Here is a 25,209-nt window from a genome sequence, read left to right as displayed (position 1 = left end):
TTGCTTTTCAAGTTTTTAATGTGCACAGGGTCTCTTTCAGCTTCTAATTCGTTGTGCTTACTAGACACTCAGTAACTGTAGTAACACAGGTTGATTGCCAGATGTGTCAGTATTTCACAGAACAAAGAGCCGGATATGAGTCCTGCCCAGAGAAATCATGGCTTAATGAACATTTGGTTGAGCAGGACACTTTTGGCTCACTGATCTCTTTTCGACTGGTAAACTCATTCCTTGAGGCATTGTCCACAGAGAGCTGGAAAACAAATATAGATGGTAAAATAAGTGGTCTCTTCTGTCCTTTGTGTATAATACAGTTGCCACAGAAAATATCATAAAATTAGGAAGAAACTTGGATATCATCTAGTCCTATCCCTTCATTTCAGGAATGAGAAAACTAAAGCTCTGACAGGTAAGTGATCCACACAGGGTCACATTCATGAGTGGCAGATTCAGAATCAGAACCCAGGACTTTGAGTCCCAGTGTGGCTTTTAAATCCTGACTCCACCTAGTAGATTTGTTAGCTTTGTAAACGCAGACAAGTTACTTACTCGTTCTGAGAGCAGTTTTCTTAGTTCTGCAATGCAGACAATGTTAATGATTACACTCATTTTAAAGGATTGTTATCAGAATCCAGTAAAGCCAAATGAAACAAGTAATGAGCAAGCATCAGCACATAACAGGTGCTTGATAGATGTTCATTTATCTCCTCAATGGTTAAGTTAGCTGATGTCCAAGAAGAATCTAGAAAACAAGTATTTTAGGAAGGTGATGTAAATGTTGAACATTATCACACAAAGTTTCTGAAAGTCTAGGAGAACCCTGAATTCGGAGTGCGGAAAAGGGAGTCAGCAGGGAAAGGGAAGGTGTTGAATGGTGAAGGTGTCTCAATAGTTTGTTTTTAAAAGGAAGAGGTGCATGTCAGCTGGGTGACTCATGAAACACTAAATGTTTTATTCTTGTTATCCCTGCAAAACAAACAAACCACTTTTAGCAAAGCTAAGCTTTATGTAGACCCAAGAAAAAAATTTCCTGAGACTCACATTAATTGCTTTTAAGAGATAGTTTTAAGTTTTGGATTTCTCAAGCTGTTACGTGAGTGTTAGAGCCAAGTCATAAGGCAATTGGTGACTTCTAATCTAGGGTGAAGACAGGCAGAGCCGAGGGAAGTTGTTCCTGACTCTTCCCCACTATTGTAAATTAGGGTCTCAGGCCCCGTATAGCGTCTCTGTTTAGCACAGGGTGGGCATGGTGCCTGATCCTGGCTAGGCTGCCACACTCCAATCTACCTTTGACTTGCTGGGACCCCTTCAGAAGGCATTTTCTCTGAGTGCCTCTTTTGGTCCTCACTTGTTTGCTCTGGAGACTATAAATACCTGGACGTGGGCTGTGAGTGCTGAGAGTGAATTGTCAGGAGAATATTGATCATCCAAAACGTTTTGAGTTTTTTAATTATAAAAAATGTATATGCACATGAAAGTATAGGGAATAATTCAGCATATACCCATGTGACACTCAGATTTAACACATGTTAATTGTTTGTTCCTATCTGCTTTAGAAAAAAGTCTGAAGTAAAAAGTCACAGATAAAATTGAACTTCCCTTTTATTATTTCTTTTTCTCCCTCGTCAAAGGTAATCATCGCCTTAAAGGTGGCTTTTCTTTATATCTATGTTTATATTTTTACTACTTAAGTATTCACAAACAATATATAATATCAATTGGTCCCTGAATAATTTTTAAGAACACATAATTTTTTGTAACTTTCCCTTTTCACTCAACACGTTTTTGTGATGTATCTATATGGATGCAGTTAAATCCGTTAATTTTAAATACTAGAGAATGTTTCTTTATATGAATGGACTATAGTTTATCCATTACCTCATTGATAGACATTTAGCTTGCTTCCAATTTTTTTGTGATTACTAAGAAGACTGCAATGAGTATCTTTGATCATATTTGTTTGTGTACACAAAGATTTTCTCTATGATATACATCTAGAAGTCAACTCCTGGAATGTAGGGTGTGCATACATCTACAGCTTCACTAGATATGGACAAATTGTTCTCCAAAGAGGCTGAATTAATTTATAGTCCTTTCCCCAGTTTATGACGATTCCTCCTCAATGCTTGATATTACAAGATTTTAAATTTTTTTCCTAATTAGACAATTGTAAAAATGACCTCTCTTTCTTTTTACTAAGAAGTTTGCATGTTTAAAAGTAATTATTAGCCATTTGAACTTCCTTGTCTGCAGATTTCTTATTCATGTTTTGTGTCAATTACACGCTTGCATTTAAATATGCATTTGTAGACAAATAATTTTGATATTCTGGAAAAGACCCCTTATTAACTCTGTGATATTGATTTCCATGCTCCTGAACTTTTGATTATTCTATTGAGTGGATTCAAATGTGAGAGCAGCCATGGATTCACTCTCATGTTCAGCGTTGCCCAGGTACAGTCTGTATTGGGCAACCACAGGAGATCTGTGAAACAAGTTTGCAGAGTGGTTACAGCACAGGAGTAGGGCTCAGAAGCCCCGATTTCCAATCTCAGTTTGATCACTGATTGTCAGAGAGTTACTAGGAGGCTTTTTCCTCATCTGTAAAATCGCAACATTAATACCAGCCTCAAGGGCTTTTGTGAGAAGTAAATCAGAGATATAAAATCACCTTGCAACGTGCTATACAAATGTCAGCCATTATTAGTAGCAGCAACCCAAATACAAGTTCATCGTGTTAGTCTGCTCAGACTGTCATGACAAAATGCCATAAACTGGGTGACTTAAGCAACAGAAATGTATTTTCTCACAGTTCTGGAAGCTAGAAGTCCGCTATCAGGTGCCACCGTGGGGGTTCTAGCGAGGGCTCTCTTCCTGCTGGCAGATGGTCCTCTGCCTTCTCACTGTGTGCTCACGTGACCTCCTCCTTGTGCAAGCTGAGAGAGGGAGAGCTCTGGTGTCTTTTCCTCTTCTAAGAGCACCCGTCCTATTAGGTCAGGGTTCCACCATTATGATGTCATGTAACTTTTATGACCTTCTCATTGGCCCTTTCTCCAAATCTGGCCACATTGGGGGTTAGGGCTTTAACACAGGAATGTTTGGGGAGACACAGTTCAGTTTTTGTAGCAGTCATGGTAGATGATTGCCTGTTCATTTGTTTCCAAATAGGCTTACATTTCTTAATCTTAAATCCTTTCATTGGGGCTTGCAGACCTAGATACGAACACCATTAATTTTGTGAAGAAGTTATCTCTGGCTTATTCCCTTCAAAGGCATTATTATTATCAAACCAAGGGTTGACCAGTTCTCCCACTATCATTCAGAAGGAACAAACCCTGATTGTCAGCCATTACCCTAGACAGTGCCAGCTTAAACCTGATTGTGTAAAGAGACACATCAGTGCTGTCTTGTAGCACTTTCTGTGCTGATAGACATGGCCTATAAAATGGTCTATGAAATCTGCGCTGTCTAATACAGTTGCCGTTAGCCACATTCAGCTATTAAGCACTTGACATATGACCACTGTGACTGAGGAACTGTATTTTTTATTTAATTTCAATTAATTTCAACTTAAATAGCCACACGTGGATAGTAACTACTGCAGCGGGCGGTGCAGGTCTAGATCATTTGTACTCCCCAGTCATGAAGCGACTCCTTCAGCCACTGATTTCTCCCTTTCTTTGTGTGGTCTTAGATCCCAGAGTCTGTGCAAGATGGTGGCTGGTGTCTTCGTATTTTCTAACAGGGACATGTGATGACAAAAAAGAAAAAGAATGGAAGTTTGGAGCTCACATCGGAATTGTGAATCAGTGGATGGATGTGAATGGACTGAGAATTAGGAAGTCAGAGAAGGGCATTAAGGAGTGATATAAAGTAAGGAAGCAGAAAATTCTATGGAAACAGTCCTCGTAGAAAGTGCAGCAATAGCATATGCTCCAAAGGTCAAGCATTTGGAAAACATCAAGTTTTTACCTTTTCCATTTTTCTTTTACTTTCAGGAAATCTGTGAACTAATCCTTAATGACAGAGGGTTTCCAGATTCATGATGAAGAGGCCCCCGTGCAACCACTCTGAACTAAAACTCAGCATGCCTGAAATGAGAAGAGAAAAAAAAGCAGTCACTTGTTACTCAAAATATTTCAACTTTTAAAATGATTTTACCTGGGTCCCAAATAGGAACAGCTCACGAAAGGGGATCACAAAGCCTGGACAATCCAATCACAGTCAGCCAGTGACACCTGCCATCCCAGGCTCCCATTCTGCCCCCAGATTCCATTAGGAACATGCCAAGGAAGGTTCACAAATGCAAGTTCCCAGAGCATCTGAAACTAAGACCAACCTGTTCAAATGAGCACGGTCCCCTAGGCTCACCGACGAGAGAAAACAGTATCAAAGCCATTTATGGAAGCCACGATTCTGAATTTTTGGTTAAACCAGAAGACAGGATGGCCCAAATCTGTTCTGGAAAAGCAGGTTGTAAAGCACCAGCTTTTTGATCAGGTGTTCTGAATCCCTTTTTTCCCCACATGGAAGAATATTTAGTGGTATGGGTAAACATTCATGATAGAAAGCAAACTAATTTTTCTTTGACCTCAGCCATGTTGAAAATTTTGCATAGGAAAATATTAGGGTACATGAATATTGCAGGTGCTTATCTTATTTTCAGTTATTTTCTTAGAGAATTTTTGGGATTTTACATTTTCTAAAGTGTACATTTACTTGTATGACAATAAATATATATATAAGCATAAGATGACTATATTCTGTTTATATTTTTTGTAAAGCTCATTTTCCATCGAGACTTTGTCTTTTCTTTTTCATGATACTTCTATAAAAATGCCAGTTTCTTTAGAACTGATCAAAATATGGAGAATAATTGGACTCTTCTCTTTTTAAATTTTTATTTGTTTTTTTAATTGACAAATAGAAATTGTATCCATTTAAGGTGTACAACAGGATGTTTTGAAATAAGTTTTTCATTGTGGAATGACCGAATTAAGCTAATTAACATATGCATTACTTATCTCACATACTATCATTTTTGTGGTGAGAATGCTTAACATCAATTCTCTTGGCAATTTTTAAGGGTACAATGCAATGTTATTAACTATGGTCACAAAGTGTTCAGAATCTTGAGAGCTACTTCTCCAAATGCTCAGCCTACATTTTCACCCCCTGTCTCCTCTCTCTGGCTCATGCCTGCCACTCACACACTGGCAAATCATGTTTACTGTATTTGTGATTGAACAAATGCCTTTGTGTGTCTGACAACATAAGCATTCAAATTATGAAAACTGTCTGTTGTGCTCAGATCAATAGGCCAAACCCACATTTACTTTTTAGCTCAGAAAAAGCTTTCCATTTTCCCCCCTAATGGCCTTTAACATCTGTGCCAATAACCATCAAGCCAGGACTAAATGTCCCAGAGCTTGAGCAGGAAGGTGGGACGTGGGCCACAGGACTGGGTACACCTTCGTCTAACTCGTCAGAGTTTTAAAGGTTCAGAAGTCCCAGAGGAAATCTCCCCTTCCAAAATATCCACTCCTCAATGCAGCCACTCATCCACTCCCTCCTTCCCCCTGAAAGCACTGCTGGGGGCCACCCGTGCCCTTGCCTTGGGTCTGGCATGTCACCAAGCCTTTCCAAGGCGGTACCAGGATCCAGATTACCACCGTGACACAATCTGGGCCCACATCATAGAGGAACAAAGGTTGTAGGGATCCAGGTGACTGTTCCAAAGTCTTGTTCTAACCCTATTACTCACTCAGTGGGCCCAATTGCCATTGTTATTTCTTACCACCCATCCTGGCATCTGATCTGAGAATAACAAGAGCAAGCAAAGTTTGCAGAGTGATTTACACTTAACCATGCACTTTCTTAAGAATTCATTCCAGTGGCCACTCCTTACTCCATTACCCTGGGCCCTGGACAAACCACTCCCTCTTCCAGCCTCTATTTTTCATCCATTTTGTGGGGATCATAATAGTCAGAGACCCCATATGGGTATTGGAATATTTGAAAGAGATAACATATTGCGTCCTTAAAAGGGCCACTGTGGCCAGGTGCTGTGGCTTACACCTGTAATCCCAGCACTTTGAGAGGCCAAGGTGGTGGATCACTTGAGGTCAGGAGTTCAAGACCAGCCTGGCCAACATAGTGAAACCTTGTCTCTACTAAAAATACAAAAATTAGCCAGGTGTGGTGGCAGGTGCCTATAATCCCAGCTACTTGGGAGGCTTAGGCAGGAGAATGGCTTGAACTGAGGAGAGAGGTTGCAGTGAGCCAAGATAGAGCTACAACACTCACTCCAGCCTGGGTGACAGAGCAAGATTCCGTCTTAAAAAAAAAAAAAAAAAAAAAAACCGCCACTGCAGGCATAAGCGTGTGCTGAATTTAATTCCCCATCTCTATTAAAACTTACTGCAAGGAGTGAGGTAGAACTGTTTTCTCACCACCCCATCTCTCACCTCATCTCAATAACAACAAATCATAATAGGCTTAACACTATCCATGGTGGCATTGGGGCACGTCTTGCACTTACAGATTTGAGAAGAAAAGAAAGAAGGGAAAGTCTCAGTTGGACTGTAAACAGTTGGACGGAGAAGAGCTCAAGGCTGTGTCATATCTCAGTTCAGCCCAGCCTGGGCACCTTCCACATTTCTCTCTTCCCTCACTCCCTGACTAAATTGCTTTAGGAACTCACCTGTTCGACAGTGTGGCCCCTCTGAAAGTCCAGCCTGGTAGGGTCCAATGCCCCTTGCGTGATCCACAATGACTCCTTAGTCTTTCCCTAAAATCCCAGGTGTCCTGTCGTAGCCACGAATTTGCAGACCCACGCATGCCTCCAGGTTTGGCCACCTCCTTCTTGCAGGTGTCATCGCAACGAGCAAAGACAGCTGCAGAAGACACGAGGGACTAGGCTCTACTTTCAAAAATGCATGTCACAGTGGAGGTAAGCACCTGAAGTATTTTTTTCTTTGAAAGATACAGCACTTGTTCCTCCCCACCTCCTATCTTCACATGCTTTGGGGTAACTGACCGATGACTCATTTGTTCATTCTTCCTGGAGATTCCTAAGACTGTGCAGGGTCTATCAGTAAAAACGTTAGAAATCTCACAGTGCTGAGAAGGACTGTGTCCACCTACTGGTGAGAAACAGGAAGAGACCCTCGAAGGAGCCCAGCGAGGGAAGGCTCATGCCATGCAGGAAACCGTCAAGAAAACTGGGACATGGATCATCAGAATAAAAGAAAACCAGACAAAGAAAGATATTCTGAAAGGAAAGACAGTGTGTTTGGGGGTCGAATTTGCTTCGAGTTATCATTGCACGTGGAAGATTTAGAAGGAATTTCTTTCCCAAAAGGCCTGAATTTGAAACATCAGATTCAAATGTATAAAAAACAGGGAAGGTAGAAAAATCAAGTACCACAAAATTGTGGATTGTAGCACAAAACTGATCGTATTGTCTCCCTAGATTTTTAAAAATTGGACAAACATTGAATGCATCTTGGTTCTTCTGAAAAAGTCTGGCCACCAGGGATAATTTTCAAGCCCGTCTAAAGGACACGAGGTTCAGTCTCTTGTGTATACTTACCCCAGTTGTTACATACCTACAGCGTGTGGGCAAGGCCCCTTCCCAATCTCCGTGCTGCAAGTAGGAGAGAAAGCTATTTTTCCCTATGCATATGTTGATATGCAGAAAGGAGGACAGCACTACTCAGTGCAAGCTGTCCTATTGAAGCCTCGTTTCCTGTCAATCTTCTTTTTTTTTTTTTTCCATGAAGCTTTAATTTTTTGCCACAGCGCTTTCTTCATTTTAGTTTCCTGCAAACCTCAGGAAATAGACTGAAATTAATATCGTCAGATGCTTCCGAAAGTGCTGGCTTGGCGGCATTGCAGAACGCTTTCGGATGCCATTTTGGGATCAAAATATACCAGTTATGCACCATTGTTTATAAGAGAGATCTGGGAAAGGAGTTGTGTCTGAGATTGTACCAAATTGAAATGTAGGTTAAAAAAAAAATAGGAATAGAGACCTGAAGTCCCAGAATAGGCAAAGTTGGCAGGTAAGCAAACTGAAAGAGCAAGCTAAGAAGAAACACCTTCAAGGGTCACGGTGGCCTTACAACGCCTCATCAATGTGGGAAACTGAGGCAGGGCACCTTTGCTCTTGTTTTCTATATAAACTCTGATGCTTTGAATAAGACATTCATGTCCTAGCGCCTCCAGATCTGACACCAGAGAGAAACATAATGTGTCAAGTGACAGAAAAAGAGATAAAGATATTATTTATTAGAGCATGCACTCTGTAACTATTAATGTGTTGGGGGAGGGAGCTCCCAAATCCTAGGTTTTCTCATGTCTCACAGGCCTCAAGGAGCACCCGGTCAGGGGTGAGGCTGGCTTAATTCCTAGTGCCAGCTCTGCCCCGGCTCACCTTCACACTTTGGGCAGATCCCTGCTTCTTCAGATGGCAGTCTCTCCGTCGGGCTAATGGGAAGAGATGACACACACCTCCCTTCTTCACAGTGCAAGGGCATTGCAATGATAAACTTGCAACAACTATATAAACATGCCTGGAGTTCCTGAGGGGAAAAGTGTTAACATGAATTGAAGTTATTTTTATTGTCATTCGCTTCTACGTCTATGGCTTCCTAAGAGTAATAAATAAAGTCATGTGCAATTTCTATATCTCCAAAAATGTATTTAAAACCTTTGTAATATTGAAGAAGACTCAGTCTTTATATTCTTTATGTTTTAATCACTTTTTGGGTCAGTCAACTACAACTTCTCTACACAGCACAGCCCCCACCCAATCAATCTTGGAGACCCAATGATTTCACAACCAACATGTTTTTCTGCATTTCTATGCCCCTGATTCAAGATCTCACCACCTTCTACCTATCCAAGCATAATAACCACATTACTGGCTTTCCTGCTCTGAACTCTCCTCTCCGCAGGCAGCCTCCACATTTCCACCTGCCATCTTCCTAATATGTTGCCCCAGTCAGGAAACCATGGAGCTAGATGATCCTTCAGAGAATTTCTAAGAAAATTCGTATTTTCTAAATGAGGATGCAATTCCCAGAAAAGCTAAGTGAATCACCTTGAGTTACCTGGTGCTCCTGGAATAGAGCTGAACTCAAAGCAGCCAGATGACCAAACACCAGGTCTTTACTTATTATGTCTAGGGATAGAGCTGGACTACAAGTTAAGGCCCCTGACCCCATGTCTGTGCTATTACTTCTTAGACTTCAGTGGTTCCACACATCCTATAGCATAAAATCAAGCACTGAGCTATTATATGCGGCTTCATATAGCAGAAATATGACCACAGAGGCTGGAAAAAATCGGGCTTTACTTTTCTCACCTAAGAAGTCTGAAGGTGGGCCTTTTGGGGTGGATACCGTTGTTACAGGAAGTCATCAGGAAACATGTTCTTTCTCATTCCTTTCCTGCCCTCCCAACCATGAGCCTTTGTTTCAAGGTCACAGGATATCTGTTCTGCCTCCAGGCCTTGGATTTGCATTCCGGACAGAAAGATGGAAAGAGGAACAAAGGACAAAAGCCATGCGCTATCTGAGTCCCTTTTTAGCAGTCATACTACAGCTTTCCCAGAAACCTTACCTAGTAGATGCCTGTGTACATCTTGTAGGTAAGAATTGGGTCACATCATACTCCTATACCTACCTGCAAGGGTAGCTGGGGAAGTTCATCATTTTAAATGAACATGAGGCCACTCTGAAAAACCATGGATGGTGTTCTGTTAGTAAGGATGAAGCAGGGAATGAATATTGAATAGGCAACTGGAATCTCAGTCCCAAATACCTTAGCGTTGATATTCAGTATTTTATGGTCCAACCCCAGTAGACTTTTCCAGGCCCTTTCTCACCCCCAGTCACTCATTCTGTATCCCAACCATTCCAGGGCCATCCACATCTCCCACACATGTGCTGTGCTTCTTCGCCTTTCTGTTTCTGCCCACCTCCTTGCCCCTACTTCTTTAAGACCCAACTGAAATATCACTCTGCTTTCCTTAATATTCACCATAAAGAGTGACCTCCCACTTTTTTATTCTCCCATAATATACTGTATTTACCTGCATTACAACACTAATCACATCTCAGTTTAAATTATAATTTGCTTTGCACATATCTGTCTCATTCAGCAGAATATAAGCTTCAGAAAAGCAAAGAGCATATCTTGTTTATATCCAGGGCAAAGTCTAAAATTTTGTGTGTCCCATAGTAAATTTCCAAGTGTTTATAATTTAAATGATTTTTTTCACTTTACTTGCATGGTGAATAATGAATCAAAACGTACAGCTCATAAAATAGTGTGAATAAAAAGACTGAGACCTCCCATCTCCCTGGAATAGTCTATCAGTGCCCTCCTAGAGGCAGGGGGATGAACCCCGGGATTCTCTCCCAGCCCAGGGAGTCTACGATGGTGTCAACACCCAAAAGAGCAGGACTCTCCAGGTTCAGTGACTGGTACTTTACTCTCCACCCTTCAAGCCCTAAGGACATGAGGGTGACACAGACAACACTTTCTTTGCCCTTTTGATTTAATCCTGAGCCTAATGAAACTCTGCCAAGGTTTCGTTTCCCGATCTGTTTTCATCTCTAGTCTGAATCTCTATTAGGCTGAAATGATGGCTATTCTCTGTATCCAACCCCACCATCACACCATCACTACCACCACCAAAATTCATTATCTGACCTTCTCCACTTGGCTCTGTGCCCTGAGGTGCTGATCCTGTGGAATTAGCTCCAGATTTCCTTTCTGTCTGATTTCCAGTTGGGCTCAGCCGTCAGTCACAAAGCGAGATAGGAATGCCAGAGGAGGGGGAGGCAGGAGTATTTCTCCCCGCTGCTCCCCTCCTGCTTCAGTGCAGAGTTCTGCCATTGGCTGCATTCTGTCCCTCCAGGACTATAGCTCCTGGCCGGTGGCCCTTCCCCAGTGGCCACAGTCTCAACAGGCTCCAATAACACTCATTCCTCCCTCACTACTCCAGGGCTTACGATTGTTCCTCATCCCTGAGTGCCTCGACACCCACTCTAACCCTGCCCACACCTCTATAAAGAGTCACCTTATAAAATGTTATTCAGAATCTCATCTGAGCACACCTTATTTTATGCCAGGAAGCAGACTGACATGGCCACCAAGGCTTTTGCTCCAGACTTACGTCTGGATGACACATGATGAGAATCATTCTGAATTTTTGAACTGGCTCCATAAGCACATACCCTATGATGGTTTCCAGAGAAGCCCTGAGTAGTGATTTTCTTGTGTTCTCCCAGGACTGAGTGAATCGTCAGCAAAGACTTGATTGTTCCTACAACTGCATCAAAAAGTCTTGTACATTTAGGAATCTCCTTCTCTGATACAAAAATAACATTTCTCCTGTATAATTTTATTGCTTATTTTTTGGAAGATGGGGAGGAGGATAGTAGATAAGGACCCAGTGGATGACAAGGTATCTGATTCATTGGGTCTGAAACCAAATAAAAAAACGCTTCCTCAAAGACCATCTCACTCCAGAGTGGAATAATTTGAGTATAGAGAGTTTACCTAATAAACATCAGATGATCATACCATAAACTCAGAATAAAACCTTTTGTGCCTTGTTTGTGTGCTCCTGGAACCTCCAACCCCTCCATAAGAAGAGCACCTTAAAACTCCTTCCTTCCTTATTTCCTTCCCTCCTTCCTTTCTGCCTTCCTCCTTCCTTCCTTGCTTCCTTTCTTTTTCCTTCTTTCCTCCCTTCTTCTCTCCCTCCTTCCTCCCCTCCTTCCTCCCTTTCTTCCTTTTTGTTGTCAGCAAAGGGGCAGTAATGGGCAGCATACCATTAAAGCACTTGCACATTTTAGGATGTAGATACTGACCAACAAATGTGGGCTTGATCATGATTAGTTAGAGGTCAGGATTGCCTTACTCCCTGAGGCCAGCTAATCATTGTTTACCTAAAAGTTTCAAGAATTAATGTTTGGTCTTTTTGCATTCCCTGTATTTGGGGGAGGCTGGAGACTCATTGTGGCTCATACTATTTTCTGCACCCTCACCTTTTCCCTTCTGCCCCCTTTTGCTGACCTGGACAGCAATTACTGCTTTCTTGGGAGACTGGATCAGATGTGGATGGATGAAAGAAGCAAGTCTACCCTGGGAAAGCAGAGCACAAAACGAAATGAAGACTTCAATTTCTGTTTCTTTCAGGCACATTTAAGCAGGCTATCATTAGAAAAACCTGCGAGATATGCTAAATTTGAAGAAGATGTAATTGCAGAATAATACATCCTATTTCTGATTCTATTTATGCACGTGCATGTAAAAACTCCTTCTTATATATGAATTCAAATACATAACAAAAGATTAGGAATGTCCACACCAAAGTGCTGGTGGTGGTTACCCCGGGAGTGGATTTGGAATGAGGGTGAGTGAAAGAAGGCATTCACGTTTTATTCAGTATTCTTTTGTAATCATTGATTTTTTTCAAAATGAGATTATCTTTTAAGTTTTTGCTGACTTAAGTAATATATGGATTCCATCACCAGTAGTGAATTTTTTAACAATTTTTTAAGTGTTTTCTTTCCCTTATGTTCTAAAAGGAAGGACCAAATTATTCAAAAAGAAAGTTTTAAAAATTAAGATTTCTTCATTTGAAACACATCCTCTGTCATTTTGGGGTGTCATTGTGCTTCCTGATCATGATTTAAAATAGATAGTAATGAATCATCTTCCATTGCAAGTTTGACTCAGTCAAGTAAAAATGGTTCAAAGGAAATCAAAATTAGGAATTAATCTTCTCCTCTATTACCACAATGATGCTTCTCCCATGGGGTTTTAATGCTTGCGTTTTGGAAGATGGAACATGAAATGGAGAACCATGGGGCAGTGGGTATTGGGGTCTTTAATTTAACTGGGACTAATGTCAGATTTGAATCCTGTTTCTTTCTGCTCTGAGGCCCTTGGTGAAATTCTTCTGTCCAAACACAGAAAATGCTTCCTTTTCAGAATATCTGTGTCACTGGATCACTTTTCGTTTCCCTTAAAAGCTTACACTGTTGTATTTTGTAGCTCACCGGACCATAACAGATTCCTTGAGGACAGAATAGATATCTTTTTCATCTCTGTGTTGCAAGTGCCTATATGAAGCACCTTAAACAAAGTGGGTGCTCAAGAAATATTTGTAGCATGAACATTTGAATGAATCAATAAATGGCTGGCTGAATCTAACGATCAATGCCTCTGTATTGGGTCTTCAACTGGGTTGAAAGGTACTTGAAGTCAGAGGACTATATGTCTTGAACTTCCCGCATCCCCTACGGTACTTTGAGAAAGTAAAAATTCAACAAATGTTTGTTGATCAATTTCCCTATTTTAACAGATGATAAAACATGTTCACAGAGATTTATATTTTGATTTGTTTACCAGCCTACTGACACACAAGCCAGGGAGAGAAGCATTCTTTCCCTCATTTTGCAGATAATTCAAATTCAAATGAGGCACAGAAAGGTAAGACGTTTGACAAATGAAGAGAAGGGAGATTCACCTCCTGACCATTTCAGGTTACTCTCTGGGGACCTTTGTGGCCCCCTCAAGAGCCCAATGTTTTCTGACTATGCGCCTTTTCCTCTCCCATGGGGAGCTGGCCAAAGTTCAGTAGAGGGTCCATTGCTAGATGATCTCAGAATTTCAGGTAGTTAAAGTGGAAAGTGGCACTTCTTAATTAGGTAGTAATAGCATAATTATTTGAAAGTGCCTTTAATTACATGCCTCCTCCCCAAGCTCCTTAGCTGCCTTGACTGGGATCTCAAGTTCCTGTCCACAGCCGGTCCCATGTCAACGCAATGCCTGGGCCAGGCATTTACCGGAGATGGTTGTATCTTAATAAGGGAGAAACACTCCAATGGATTGTCTCTCAAAAACTCAGAACTCATGGTCTATCATTGCCACCACACAGAAAACTCTAGTTCAAATCATCTTACACACTGGCCAGATCAATGAGATGGGAAGTTGAGAGATCACCTTGGAGCAATTTAACCCAGGTGCCTCTGGAATATTTATCACAAAGGGACTCGATGACTTCACTAAACCATCCCAAGGATTCCCCTTGCTGTCATACACAGTTCTTCATTATTTCTAACTTCCCATCTCATGAAAAATGGGCTTTCTATTATTTAGCCTTAAAAGGAAAGAAAAATCACCATCACTCCCCAGCACAGAAAATCTTTCTACACTTTTCCTTCCTCTTGAGGTGGAATGTAGCTCCAAACTGACAGCCTCTGAGCAAGCAACGTACCCAAATATCAGGGCAGATTGCAAAAGTAATCAGCTCAGGGGAAAAGCAAGGAAGCTGTCAGTCAGTAGCATCCATCCCCCATTTTGAAACATGGCTGACTGGATGAACACCTCTTCTCAAGAAAGGAAGGAAGGACCAAGGGAGTCATTAATGAAAGCAAGAAACTCAGCTTTACATCTCATTCAAAAGATGGATTCACTGCCCTCCTCCCGATCCAGGTGGGTGAGTTAGTTTAGTGTGGAATTTGTCTGCCCTCACTGAAAACTCCAGTTAGGCAATGAATTATTCCAAGTAAATTAAGTGTATTGATCCCCTCCCCTTTCTGACACTTTGCAGATATTGCTATCAAATCATGCTCCGTGCAAGTGTCAGTTTTTGCCACAGACATCTGAAGAAGAGAGCAAATATTCTCTTGAGTTTCTCAGAGTGTAGTAAGTACTAGTAGACTATAATAGGACATGAGCAGACCAGGGAGTGACATAGGCCTGTGATGAGCCTAACTGGCTACCTTGTAATCTCTGCACACTCAGCCTATGAGAAGAGGGTCATGGGTTTACCCCTGGATTCTTCAGGTAAGATTAGGTCAAGTCATGGGTTGCATTTTAACTCTAACCACTTTTTATACAAATGCAAATGGATCAGACAGAAGATCAGGCAGAAGAGTACAGATAAGGACTGTGAATCTATCACAGTTCTGGGGAAACAATCAGCTGACGTACTCTATGCATAGGAGGTAGTGCAATACCTTTATAAACGGTAAGGAGTCGGTCTCGTTCAAGGTGAAGACATGCATTATCTTGCCAGGGTCTCAACTGAGGACTTGCTTCTTGTGGGTTCATTTTTCTTCCCCATTGTTTTGGACTGGATGTTCGTGTTTCCCCAACTGTATGTGTTGAAATCCTAAACCCCAGTGGGATGGTATTAGGAAGTGGAGCCTTTGGGAGGTAAATAGGTCATGAGGGCGGAGCCTTACAAATAGGATTAGTGCCCTTATGAGAACAGACGGGAGAGCTTCCTCTCTCTTCTCTCTGCAGCATGAGGATCCAGATGGCCATTTGCAAACCAGGAAGCCCTCACCAGACACTGGATCTGAAGGCACTTTGATCTTGGACTTCCAGCCTCCAACACACTAAAAATAAATTTGTTGTTTAAGCCACCCAGTCCATGATATTCCATTGTAGCAGCCTGAACAGACTAAGACTGTCAGAATCATCTTTTAATAAGGATCAAACTCAACCTTTTTAAAATAATGAACTTTTAATCCTCCAAAAAAGAGGTCCTTTTTCACTATTATCCAGTTGAACTGTCTTTTTTGACCCAAAACTACCATATTAAGGCTGCTGAGTATTCTAAGGATGAATGGTCTAAGGATAAATCAGATATTTAACAACTGTATACGATGAAGTATTATCTCCATCCATATTAAAGCCCTTATCGCATGTGGAAATACGAATGAAAGGATATGATATCTGAGTGTGTTTCAGAATAATCCAGTGAGATAGAAGGAAGCGGGGAAGATAGAGAGAACAGTATTTGCCATAGCTTGGTTATTGTTGGGGTCAAGTGATGGCTCATGGTGGTTCCAATAACAGTGATTCTCAAATGTAATATGAAGCATCAGAATTATCTAGAAGTTTTGTTAGAAAACAGGTATCTGGGTCCCACCTCAAAGGTTTTGATTCAGGAGGTCCCAGGGTGGTGCCTAAAAATTTGCAATTCTCAGGGGACGTGAGGCTGCTGGCCCAGGGACCCCTTGCTGGGAACCACTGTGTTATTCTATATCCTCTATTTTTACTTGATAAAAAAAAATAAATAAAAATTTTTAAAAAAAGCTCTTTTGTTGTGCCAATAAGAGCTAGCACAACAAAACAAGATGAAGGAGGAGTCTCTGCCTCTGCCTGCTCCCAATCTCAGGCAGACAGCAGCTGAAGAAGACAAAGAAGAGATGCAGACCTCAGAAAAACACTGAACCATCAATTCAATTCAAATTGGACTGAATATGGAAAAAATTAATGTTGGCTTTCCTCTTTACTTTGAACCTATGTCTGCATAATTGTTATAGAGTGTGATAGCTTCTCGACTGATTTAGAATTGTGCAGTTAAGAAATATGAATAAGCTGGGTTTCTTGTTTGTTTGTTGTTGTCATTGTTTTAATGCAAGACCTGGAGTTAGGCCTTTGTATAAATCTTGTGATTTATACAGATTGATGGCGCCACTACCCACATTTGTCTGAACGTGGGTCGGATTCAAAATGTATAGTCAGAAATGTTCCTCTGCAGTCCTTCAGTTGCATATCCAGAAGATGGCTATGAAATTTCCTAGATCTAGTTTGATCTAAAGGCATCAGATGATGAAGAAAGAAAAGTTCAAGCTTGGGCTTGGCTGGTCACAGGAAGGACACCAGGAGTTTTTGCTGAATTTTGCTTTATTTAAACACCATTAGCAAGCAATTACTATATGCCAGGAATTGGGCCATATATACACTCAAACAGGCAAAAATAAATTCGAAAAGATGGTCCTTGGCCTTAAAAATCTCTTATCTAGTTTGGAGGGTAAACATATAAATAAATAGTTAGAATATTGACAGTTCTATAATAAGAGTTCATAAGAATACTGTGGAAACCTAGATGAATAAGCTGTTCATTTTTGACTGCGGGGAGGAAGAAGTGAAGCGAACTTCTCATGGATGACATTCCAGCTGACTCTTGAGCAATGAGTGTCTTTAGGCAAAAAGACACACGAAGGGAGAAAGACACACCAGGATGAGGAAACAAGTATACAAAAGGTCTGGAAAAGTAACAGTGTCTGCTGTCTCTAATCAATAAAGAGGCATTTGGCAAGACCGAGGTTCAGGCTGTGAAGGAGGGAACTGGCAATGGGACAGGAAAGCTATGTTGCTTTGACTCTCCCTATATATCATGATAACAGGTTTATGCTCTATCTTGATGACTACTATGGACTGAATTGTATCCTCCTGAAAGTCATAGGTTAAAGCCCTAACCTCCAATGTGACTGTATTTGGACCTAGGGCTTTTAGGAGGTGATTAAGGTTAAATGTGGTCATATGGTGGGGTCCTAATCCAATAGGATTGGTGTCCTTATGAGAAGAGGAGGACAGAGCGATGTCTCCCATTTGAGGACAGGCCATGTGAGGACACAGCAAAAGGTGGCCATCCACAAGCCAGGAAGAGAACCCTCACTAAAACTTGGCCATGCTGGCATCCTGATCTTAGACTTCCAGCCTCCAGAACTGTGAGAAAATGGATTTCTGTTATTTCAGCCATCAGCCTGTGATATTTTGCTATGGCAGTATGAGTGGATCAGGGCAGAAACCATCCACATGTTCAAGCAAGGGAATGATATTACAGAACTGCGTTTGAAATGCACTTATGTGGTAGAACAGTAGCTTAGGCAGTGGAGAGGGTCTTTGTTAGTCTGCAGACTAGGCAGTGAGTTGAGGATGCTGTAAGTTCAGATAGAGATCATGAAAATCTGGTCTAGGGCTGAGCAATTTGGAATATTTGGGTAGGAGGCACATTGATTGCTAGCATGGTAATAGAAAAGTTTTTTGGGTGTGTATGTAAAGTTTTGCATATATATATGAACTTATATAACGTTACATGTTACATATATAACTTATATCTAATATGCTAATATACACAATTTTATTATATAAAGATGGGAAGGAAAAAGGAATACTGTATGTAATAAACAAAAAGAAAAGTAAAACTTGTCATCTAAGAAGAAAGCCTAAAGGAACTTTGAGTGAGACCTTTCACTTCCTTGGCTGCTATAAAAGTTTACTAATTTATAACATAGGTGGGACGTATGGGGGATGGCTCAGGGGAGGAGCATGAAAAAGAAGAATGGAGGAAAAGAATAAATGCAGTATAATTTCTAAGACTTTGAATATCACAAATGAGTCATGTAACTGGAATATCACTTTGTCTTCCAATAATTTCCACATAATTAGCCTATTCATATACACAAAAAGAGCACATGGCATATTCCAAAATGACACAAGACCTGTTTCAAACCCTAAAGAGGGAAGCTGAAGCTTGTCTTTGGTGCCATCCCCAGAGCTTTTTGGAAGGTCCTGGCCTACGCACCCAGCCAGCAATGACACAAGGCATGGAGCGCTGCCATCTCCTTTCACAATATTTCTTATATCTTTTCTTCCCTGTAAATTACACACTCTTCAGGTCTTTGCTGAGACAGATAATGCAGCTCCCATGTGAATTGAATACCCAGTGCCCTGCATGCATGAGTGTGTCAAGGCTAAACAGGTCTATTGTTCTTAAACAGTGCTGCTAGAGAATTGTATCCTTGTGCAGAATGATGCTGAAGAGATAAAAATATCTTTCATTTCTTTAGTGCCATGCCTCTTAAAGTGTGTTCCACATTTTGCAAACTATATATAGGCTCAATTCATTACCCATCCTCATAAAATACAGCCAGAGCAGTGGCAGGCACATGCCAGATGTTTGACAATGGTTTAATAACAGAGGGAAGAATAAGTTAAATTGGATTCGGAAAACAGGAAAACAGGAAATAGGATGTGGGGCACTAGGTAAAACTTTACTATTCATTCAACAGTATATAGTGAGAGCCTACTGCTTACCTGGATAAGAGCTGTGGACACAGCTGTGAACTAGAGAGGTGCTGTCCCTACCTTCATGGGGCTGCCAGGGTACCAGAGAAAATACAGGATTAGACACTTTTTACTGTAAAGTGTGATTCACATTAAGACACAAGAAATACAAGGCATCTTTGTCCTCGCTCCCTTTAAAGGAAGTCTTTTCCAGTTAGCCACTCTGGCATCACCACTCTTACTTTAACACAATGTTTGCATTTTGCATCCAACATGGTTGTAGAACGTATGTTGAAGGAAGTCTGTTCTGGAACCCAGAACCAAGTCTGGATGTGGAGTCTGGTTCTAGGGAAAACAAGGAGACAAGGGAAAGACATGAGTTCAGTAAGTTGGGTAAAGACTGAGGGCTCTCAGACTGAGTAGAATGAACACGAAGCAGTTTGAGGAAAAGTCAGAACCCATCACAGCAGAGAGGTCCACGCAGATCTCAGGATTGTCACTTGCTCACTTGTCTCCTTGGGGATGGTGACCCACCACTTGAAATCATCTGCCCTAACCCTGATGGCATTAAAGAGCACTTCCATATGTCTGCATGAGGAAAGGTGTGACCTCTGGAACAGAAGACAATGGGATTTTAGGATTCTGAGGAATCCTGGAGATCCACTGGCTCAAACCAGTCATTTAATAGATGAAGAAAGGTATGCCCAGATTCATTAAAGGGCTACAATGGTTAGCAATGGCCAGGCCAGCACCACATCAAAAGGCTCACCAGACTCCCTCCATGAGGCCTCATCCTTGATGAATCAGGGGAGCAGAAACCCTGCCCTTTGGGGGATGCTTCTGAAAGTTGAATATCTGGTTCTCTGATACTTTCCCTCTACAATGGAAAGACCAACTGCAGGGAACAGGGGTTAAGGTCTCGTAATCCACCTTCACAGAAGTAAGGAAGAAATCTGTTTCAGATAAACGAAAAAGAAATAGGCCAGAAGACTGTGACTGCCCAGGTCATAAAGGCTGCCACCCAGCGAGGACCTCTGACGACTCTCTGGAAGTGTACGGAGCTTGGAGTCCCTATTAACTTACCTACAACTGGAGAGTCAGGTTACCCTGAACTCCCAGTAGGAGGCTGTTCAAAATGTGTTAAATTCCTGGACAAAAGAGGTTTAACCAGTACTGGCAGGATATATGAAAAACAAAAAGGGAATGTGGTTTCTAATGTATCTCTGCAACAAATACTGTGAAGAGGCATTAAACAGGAAATTCTCTGTACATGATGACTGCCCGTCTCTTAAAAGAGCCGCTCCCTCTCCTTGGTGATAATGGTGTCTCATGAACACGGAATAACTGTGACAGGAAGCCTGGCCAGCATGGCTGTGGGGGAGATGGAGAAGGATAGGACAGTAGGGACACTGGGCCCAGATGGGGGCCCTGGACTGTTGCCTCAGCCTGCAGCTTTCCTGCAGGGCCCCAAGCAAGCTAACCTAGAAGGATGCATCTCTAATGGAAAGGAAGGGCCCAGGCAGATGCCATCCAGGGCAATTTCTCTTATTAAAATGCCATTGAGATGTTTTATAATCTTTTCTCACATACACACCTGTATATACCTCTTTCCAATTAGAGGATAAACTTTCCAGGAACAGGAATTCTCATAGTCATTCCCCATGTCTTTAAGTATCCAAAACAGGCCTTTGGACAAACTGAGGGAATAACACATGTTAGACAATGGGCTGACAGCTACGAGGAAAGTCAGGAGAAAGTGGCGGTGAGCTGAGGTCTGCAGTGTGCCTGAATGCCAGCCTGCTCAGAGCACTCGACAGCCGTACCCCTCACTCTTGCACCGGGACCCAGAACCTTGCACATCACTCTCTTCGTCCCAGATCTCAGAAAACCCTGGGAGCAACTTACTGCCTCCAGGCAGCAAGGCTTGGAAGAGCAGGAGAGCAGGGCTTGGAAGCTGTCCGGGGGAGCCTTGCCCTCCTTTCACTTTTCACTTCTTGGCCAGCCAGCAGCAGAACCTGGGGCGGGCCGCCCTCCTCTGTAGGCTCCCGCCTACATCTGGGCCACCCTGCTCCCGCTCGCCCTGCTGGCGGAGGTGGGGGGCGGGGCCAGGGGCTCACAGGACAAAGCACTTGGCACTGGAGGCTTGGGGAGGGGGCTGGGGACCGATGGATTCGGCCTCCGGGCTCCACGCCTGGTGAAGAAACGCTGGAGAGGATGCCACCTGCTGGCATCCCACCGGCTTGCACGGTGGGCTCAAGAGACCTGGAGCCAGCCTGGATGTGCAGAAAACCGGAATTCGGGCGGTTTTCCAAGTTGCTGGCTTTCGGCTGTCTCTTTAGGGCTGCCGCCTCCACCGACTGTCCCCAGAGACCCCGTCCCCCGCGCGCCGCCCCACAGACGCGAAGGCTTCCAGCAGGGGCGGCGGTCTCTCTCCTTTCCCCTCTTGCAGCGCACTCCGAGGTCTAGGGACTCTCCGCGCTTCTCCATCAGGTGGAGCCGTCGGCTCCTCGCCGTCTCCCTCCTCCTCCCTCCTCGGGAGCGAACCGCGCGCAGGCAGCCTTGCAGCGCCAGGAGGCTAACCGAGCCCCCGGAGGAGGTGAGGCCGCGGGCAGCCGGGCGGAGATGGCGGGGCCGCCGTCGGGGCTGGCGCCAGAGCCCGACCGGCTGTGGGTCCTGCAGGTACTGCTCGCGTTCTCTGCCCCACGTGGTGGCTGCCTAAGATTGCCGTGGGTTTTCCGGCACTCAGGCTTGAGATGCCTCCTGGTCCTTTTAGAGGCGGGCAGCTCATCACTTAATCCAAGCTTTTTTTTTTTTTTTCTTTCTGCCGGAGACCGGAGGTTACAGGGAGGGACCAGAGGGGAGTGGAGAGGGGAACAGGCCCAGCTGGCTGGGCGGTGGGGGTGAGGGGGGTACCTGGAGCCAGTAAGGGGGCCATGAGGCCAGTGTTGGGGACCAACGGGAGAGCGAAACAAGATCCTTCCAACCCGGATCTCCCAGGCCCCCCTCTTCTTTCCAAGAGTGAGTGCGAGTGTGGAGTGCGCACGCCTGTACGTGTGCCTGATTATTGCGTATTGCACACTTCACTAGCCTTGTGACCCTGGTTTTGTAACAGTTCCCTCTGGGGCCGAATTAAGCAAATCTGGTCCCTGGGCCATTGAGGAATTAGCACTCAAAATTAAACAACAGCTTAAAGGATAAATCTTTAGTTAAAACATCAAATGTTGCTAAATTTGATGAAGAATCTGCATTCTAATATGTATCTTATTCACTGCAAGAATGGCACGCAGACACCTGAAATTTCTCCCCAACAACCCCACAGGCTTAATGGAAACCTAGTACTAAGGTGACGGCGCTATACATAGTTATTTTCAGTCTTAATGTGTTATTTGGCATATGTTATTGAAAATTATTCCTCATCTCCTGTGTGTGTTTCTGATTTGCCTCTTCCATTTATTGCATGATCTCTTATACCAGGCTAATGGACTCAGGCGGAGCTGACACTGCTTCAGTAACTTGTTTGTTAATTTAGCTAATGGGTTGCCTCTTCTGTGTCCTCTTAGCTTCTGTTGCTCAGCATTTCTTTTTCTCCCCCCCCCCAAAGTTTGCTTACAAATTTCCCTTTGATATGTTTAACAACCTCTAAGCGATGCAGTTAAATAAACTATTAAGTTAAGAATAGAAAAGTCAACAAAGCAGACACCTACCAATTTGTAGATCTTTGGTGTCAACTACCAGGTATCAGCTCCTACTAGCACACTTCTATATGCCTCTGCTTCTTTCTTTCTTGTTCACAAATACCAAGGGATAATTTCTTAAAGTTAACATTCGCATGGAAACTTGGAGTTGGAATGTGCCTGGTAGTCAGCAGAGTCCTCAAAAGGTGTGCTACTGAAGGAGGAAAGGCTCAGAGTTTCCAGAAGACCTCCCCAAGGTCCAGGGACTGAAGAAAGCAATGATTGATTTTAGAATTGAACGCTAAATGGCACATGTCAGGGGAGCCTCTTTCATTTCCTCTCCTCTCTCTTCGCCTCTCTTTCTCACACTGCATAACATTGAATATTTTTCTGTGTTGCTTTGCTACGTCCTTAGAGTTTGTATCTTCTGTGTATACTCTGCTTGCACACTAGATTATGAGCTTCTGAAGGCATGGTCTGTGCCTATTATTTTACTTCCCTCCATGGCCTGTTTATACCAAGCATGCCTAAATGTCTATTAAGTAAATAGACCCGGATAAATTCATGTTGGTATCCTGGAGGAAATCGAGTTTGATTTGAGAGTGGAGTGTGAATTTCATGACAGGTAAAAGACTTGAAGATCCTTAGGAAGCGGTTGCCTATGACCTTGGCCTCTCCTTCGCAATTGGACTCACAGCACCTCTTGGAGAAAACACAGGCTCAGAGTGATGGAGCGCTCATTAGAGAGGCTCTGAATGCAAAGACAGGCTGCTCTCCTGTCCTCGTTAGGAAATGCACAAACCAGGATAATAATAATAAATGGGTGTGTGTCACAAACCTACTTGCCTTTCCTTTAGTTCCTGCATTTTGTCTTCCAGGAGCAGTGCAAAGCAAACTAAGATCCAAATGTTCAGGTTTTATTACCTACCTCCCCCCCTCCACCCACCCACCCACAGGAAACTCTCAGAAATGCAAAGCATGCTTATCTCTCCTCCAACTCTGAGCCTCCCGCTGCACACATTGGCCAAGTCCTTCCTAGGGAAAGATGCACACCCCCCCTTCCTAGTTCCCTTTCAGCCCAGTTTCCAGTTCCTGTGCAAAGGCAGGGCATGCATGTTTTTGTGCACATGCATGCATATACCCATCCTTAATTTCACTGTTAAACAGGACGCCGTGTGGACAAAAAGTCACAGCTCCGCTCCAAGCTCAAGATGCCTTTTGGTCAATAATGACGACAAAAGCTGAATTTTTCCCTATTTAGGGAAAAGAAAGAACACAGCCTTTTCCCCCACTGTCCGTTTTGCATAGATCTCTTTTTTTCCGACTGTTTCCTCTTTAATTATGACCTGTCTCCCCTCCCTCTCCCCTCGCCTCAGCTTCAGTGAAAGGAGTCCTTCTGTCACTCGTCACTAGCTCGCTCGCTCACTGTGGGAGGAGCCCGCCTGAGGAAGCCGTGTGCCTGGGATGCCAAGAGCCAGAGAATGGATCTGCTCCGAGTGGGGACATTGCTGACAATCCCGGCTTCCCGAGGCGGCTGAAAGCAGGCAGTTTGTGTCTGCTGGCTGTAGATACCCAGAGGCACAGAGACCGAAGCCACCCGGAGGGACCCACGGACGGACAGATGGTAGGCGCGAACCCGAGAGGACCGGCGGAGGCTGAGCACCGAGAGCCGCCAAGGAAGAGAAACTAACTGCATACCCAAGTTACCCCGCCGGCTTTCCTTCGCTGCGCTAAGGAATGAAACCTTTCCAGCTCGACCTGCTCTTCATCTGCTTCTTCCTTTTCAGTCAAGGTAGGACCCTTGCGCTGCTGGAGTTGGAAGAAAGTCGGCTGGGTTGTCAGGGCGCGGGAGGCTGTGGGCAGGAATGTGGGCAGGCTTCGGGAACTCGGACTGATGGATGCGTCTCTCGGTGCCGGGCTGAGATGCCCTGGCATTGCCTCTTTGCCTTTGCAAATGCAACAAAATGGTACTGTTTATTTTCCTTTGGAAAGAAGGGGTATGGGAGGGGAGGGGAATGACTTTCTCCTTTCACTTGTCAATATCCAGCTCAAACTCTCCAATGCAAATGAGTTCTTTATGCTTCTGGTATGTTAATTAGGTAGTATCTCTGTGGTTATGCCACTCTGAACTTCTGGGCACCTCCTCTCCTTCAGACCCAGGCCAGGGAAGGAGATGGCAGGGAGGGGGAGCTTGGTTTAGGTGAATATTTCAGCTTGAATAGGGTCTGACTTGCACAAGTGTATTCGAAAGCGAATGTGTGTGGTTTGCACTGTTGAAAAGGGGGTTGCAATTACAGAATGCATTGTGGGGGGTAACTTGCAGTGGTTGGGAAAAGCTTGTAAAGAGTTTCATTGAACGTCAATGAGTTCTCTAAATTAGGTTGAATTCTGAATCCTACACAGCACTGAATTCAGGGTATAAAATGAAATTTCGCCCGTGGTGCTGATTGTTTCCTTTCTGCAGCCTAGCAGGGGCAGAGAAGCAGGTGGACTCTCCAGAAAGAACTTTGCCACCTCTAGGCTCCTTGCCACTGGGAGCCCTGGGGCTGGTAGTGGTGCAGGAAGGAGAGGGAAATTCGGGAGAGGGAATGTGAGTGCCTGTTTAGAGAAAGGCATCAAAAGTCACCTGTGGAATTGAGTT

General features: G+C 43.4%; 1 protein-coding gene and 1 pseudogene across 8 annotated transcripts in view; one reads left to right on the top strand and one right to left on the bottom strand.

Annotated features, from left to right (window-relative positions):
* Nucleotides 1-21,381, bottom strand: LOC105476230 (putative uncharacterized protein KIRREL3-AS3; annotated as a pseudogene).
* The window catches only part of LOC105476237 (kirre like nephrin family adhesion molecule 3), a 579,748-nt gene continuing 575,906 nt past the window's right edge, over nucleotides 21,368-25,209 (top strand). For 3 of the 8 annotated variants that reach the window (XM_011731965.3, XM_011731964.3, XM_011731962.3), the window contains exons 1-2: nucleotides 21,451-21,573; nucleotides 23,945-24,360. In XM_011731965.3, coding sequence (XP_011730267.1) covers nucleotides 24,306-24,360 — 55 coding nt within the window. In that variant the 5' untranslated portion in view covers nucleotides 21,451-21,573; nucleotides 23,945-24,305. Of the gene's footprint in view, nucleotides 21,574-22,084; nucleotides 22,238-23,944; nucleotides 24,361-24,380; nucleotides 24,536-25,209 lie in introns of those variants that run through there. The other 5 variants (XM_071076042.1, XM_071076041.1, XM_011731960.2 and 2 more) reach the window with 4 other exon arrangements.

The sequence above is a fragment of the Macaca nemestrina genome, chromosome 12 (assembly GCF_043159975.1).
Source record: "Macaca nemestrina isolate mMacNem1 chromosome 12, mMacNem.hap1, whole genome shotgun sequence".
NCBI lineage: Eukaryota > Metazoa > Chordata > Mammalia > Primates > Cercopithecidae > Macaca > Macaca nemestrina.
This window is presented reverse-complemented; position numbering and strand designations above follow the sequence as displayed.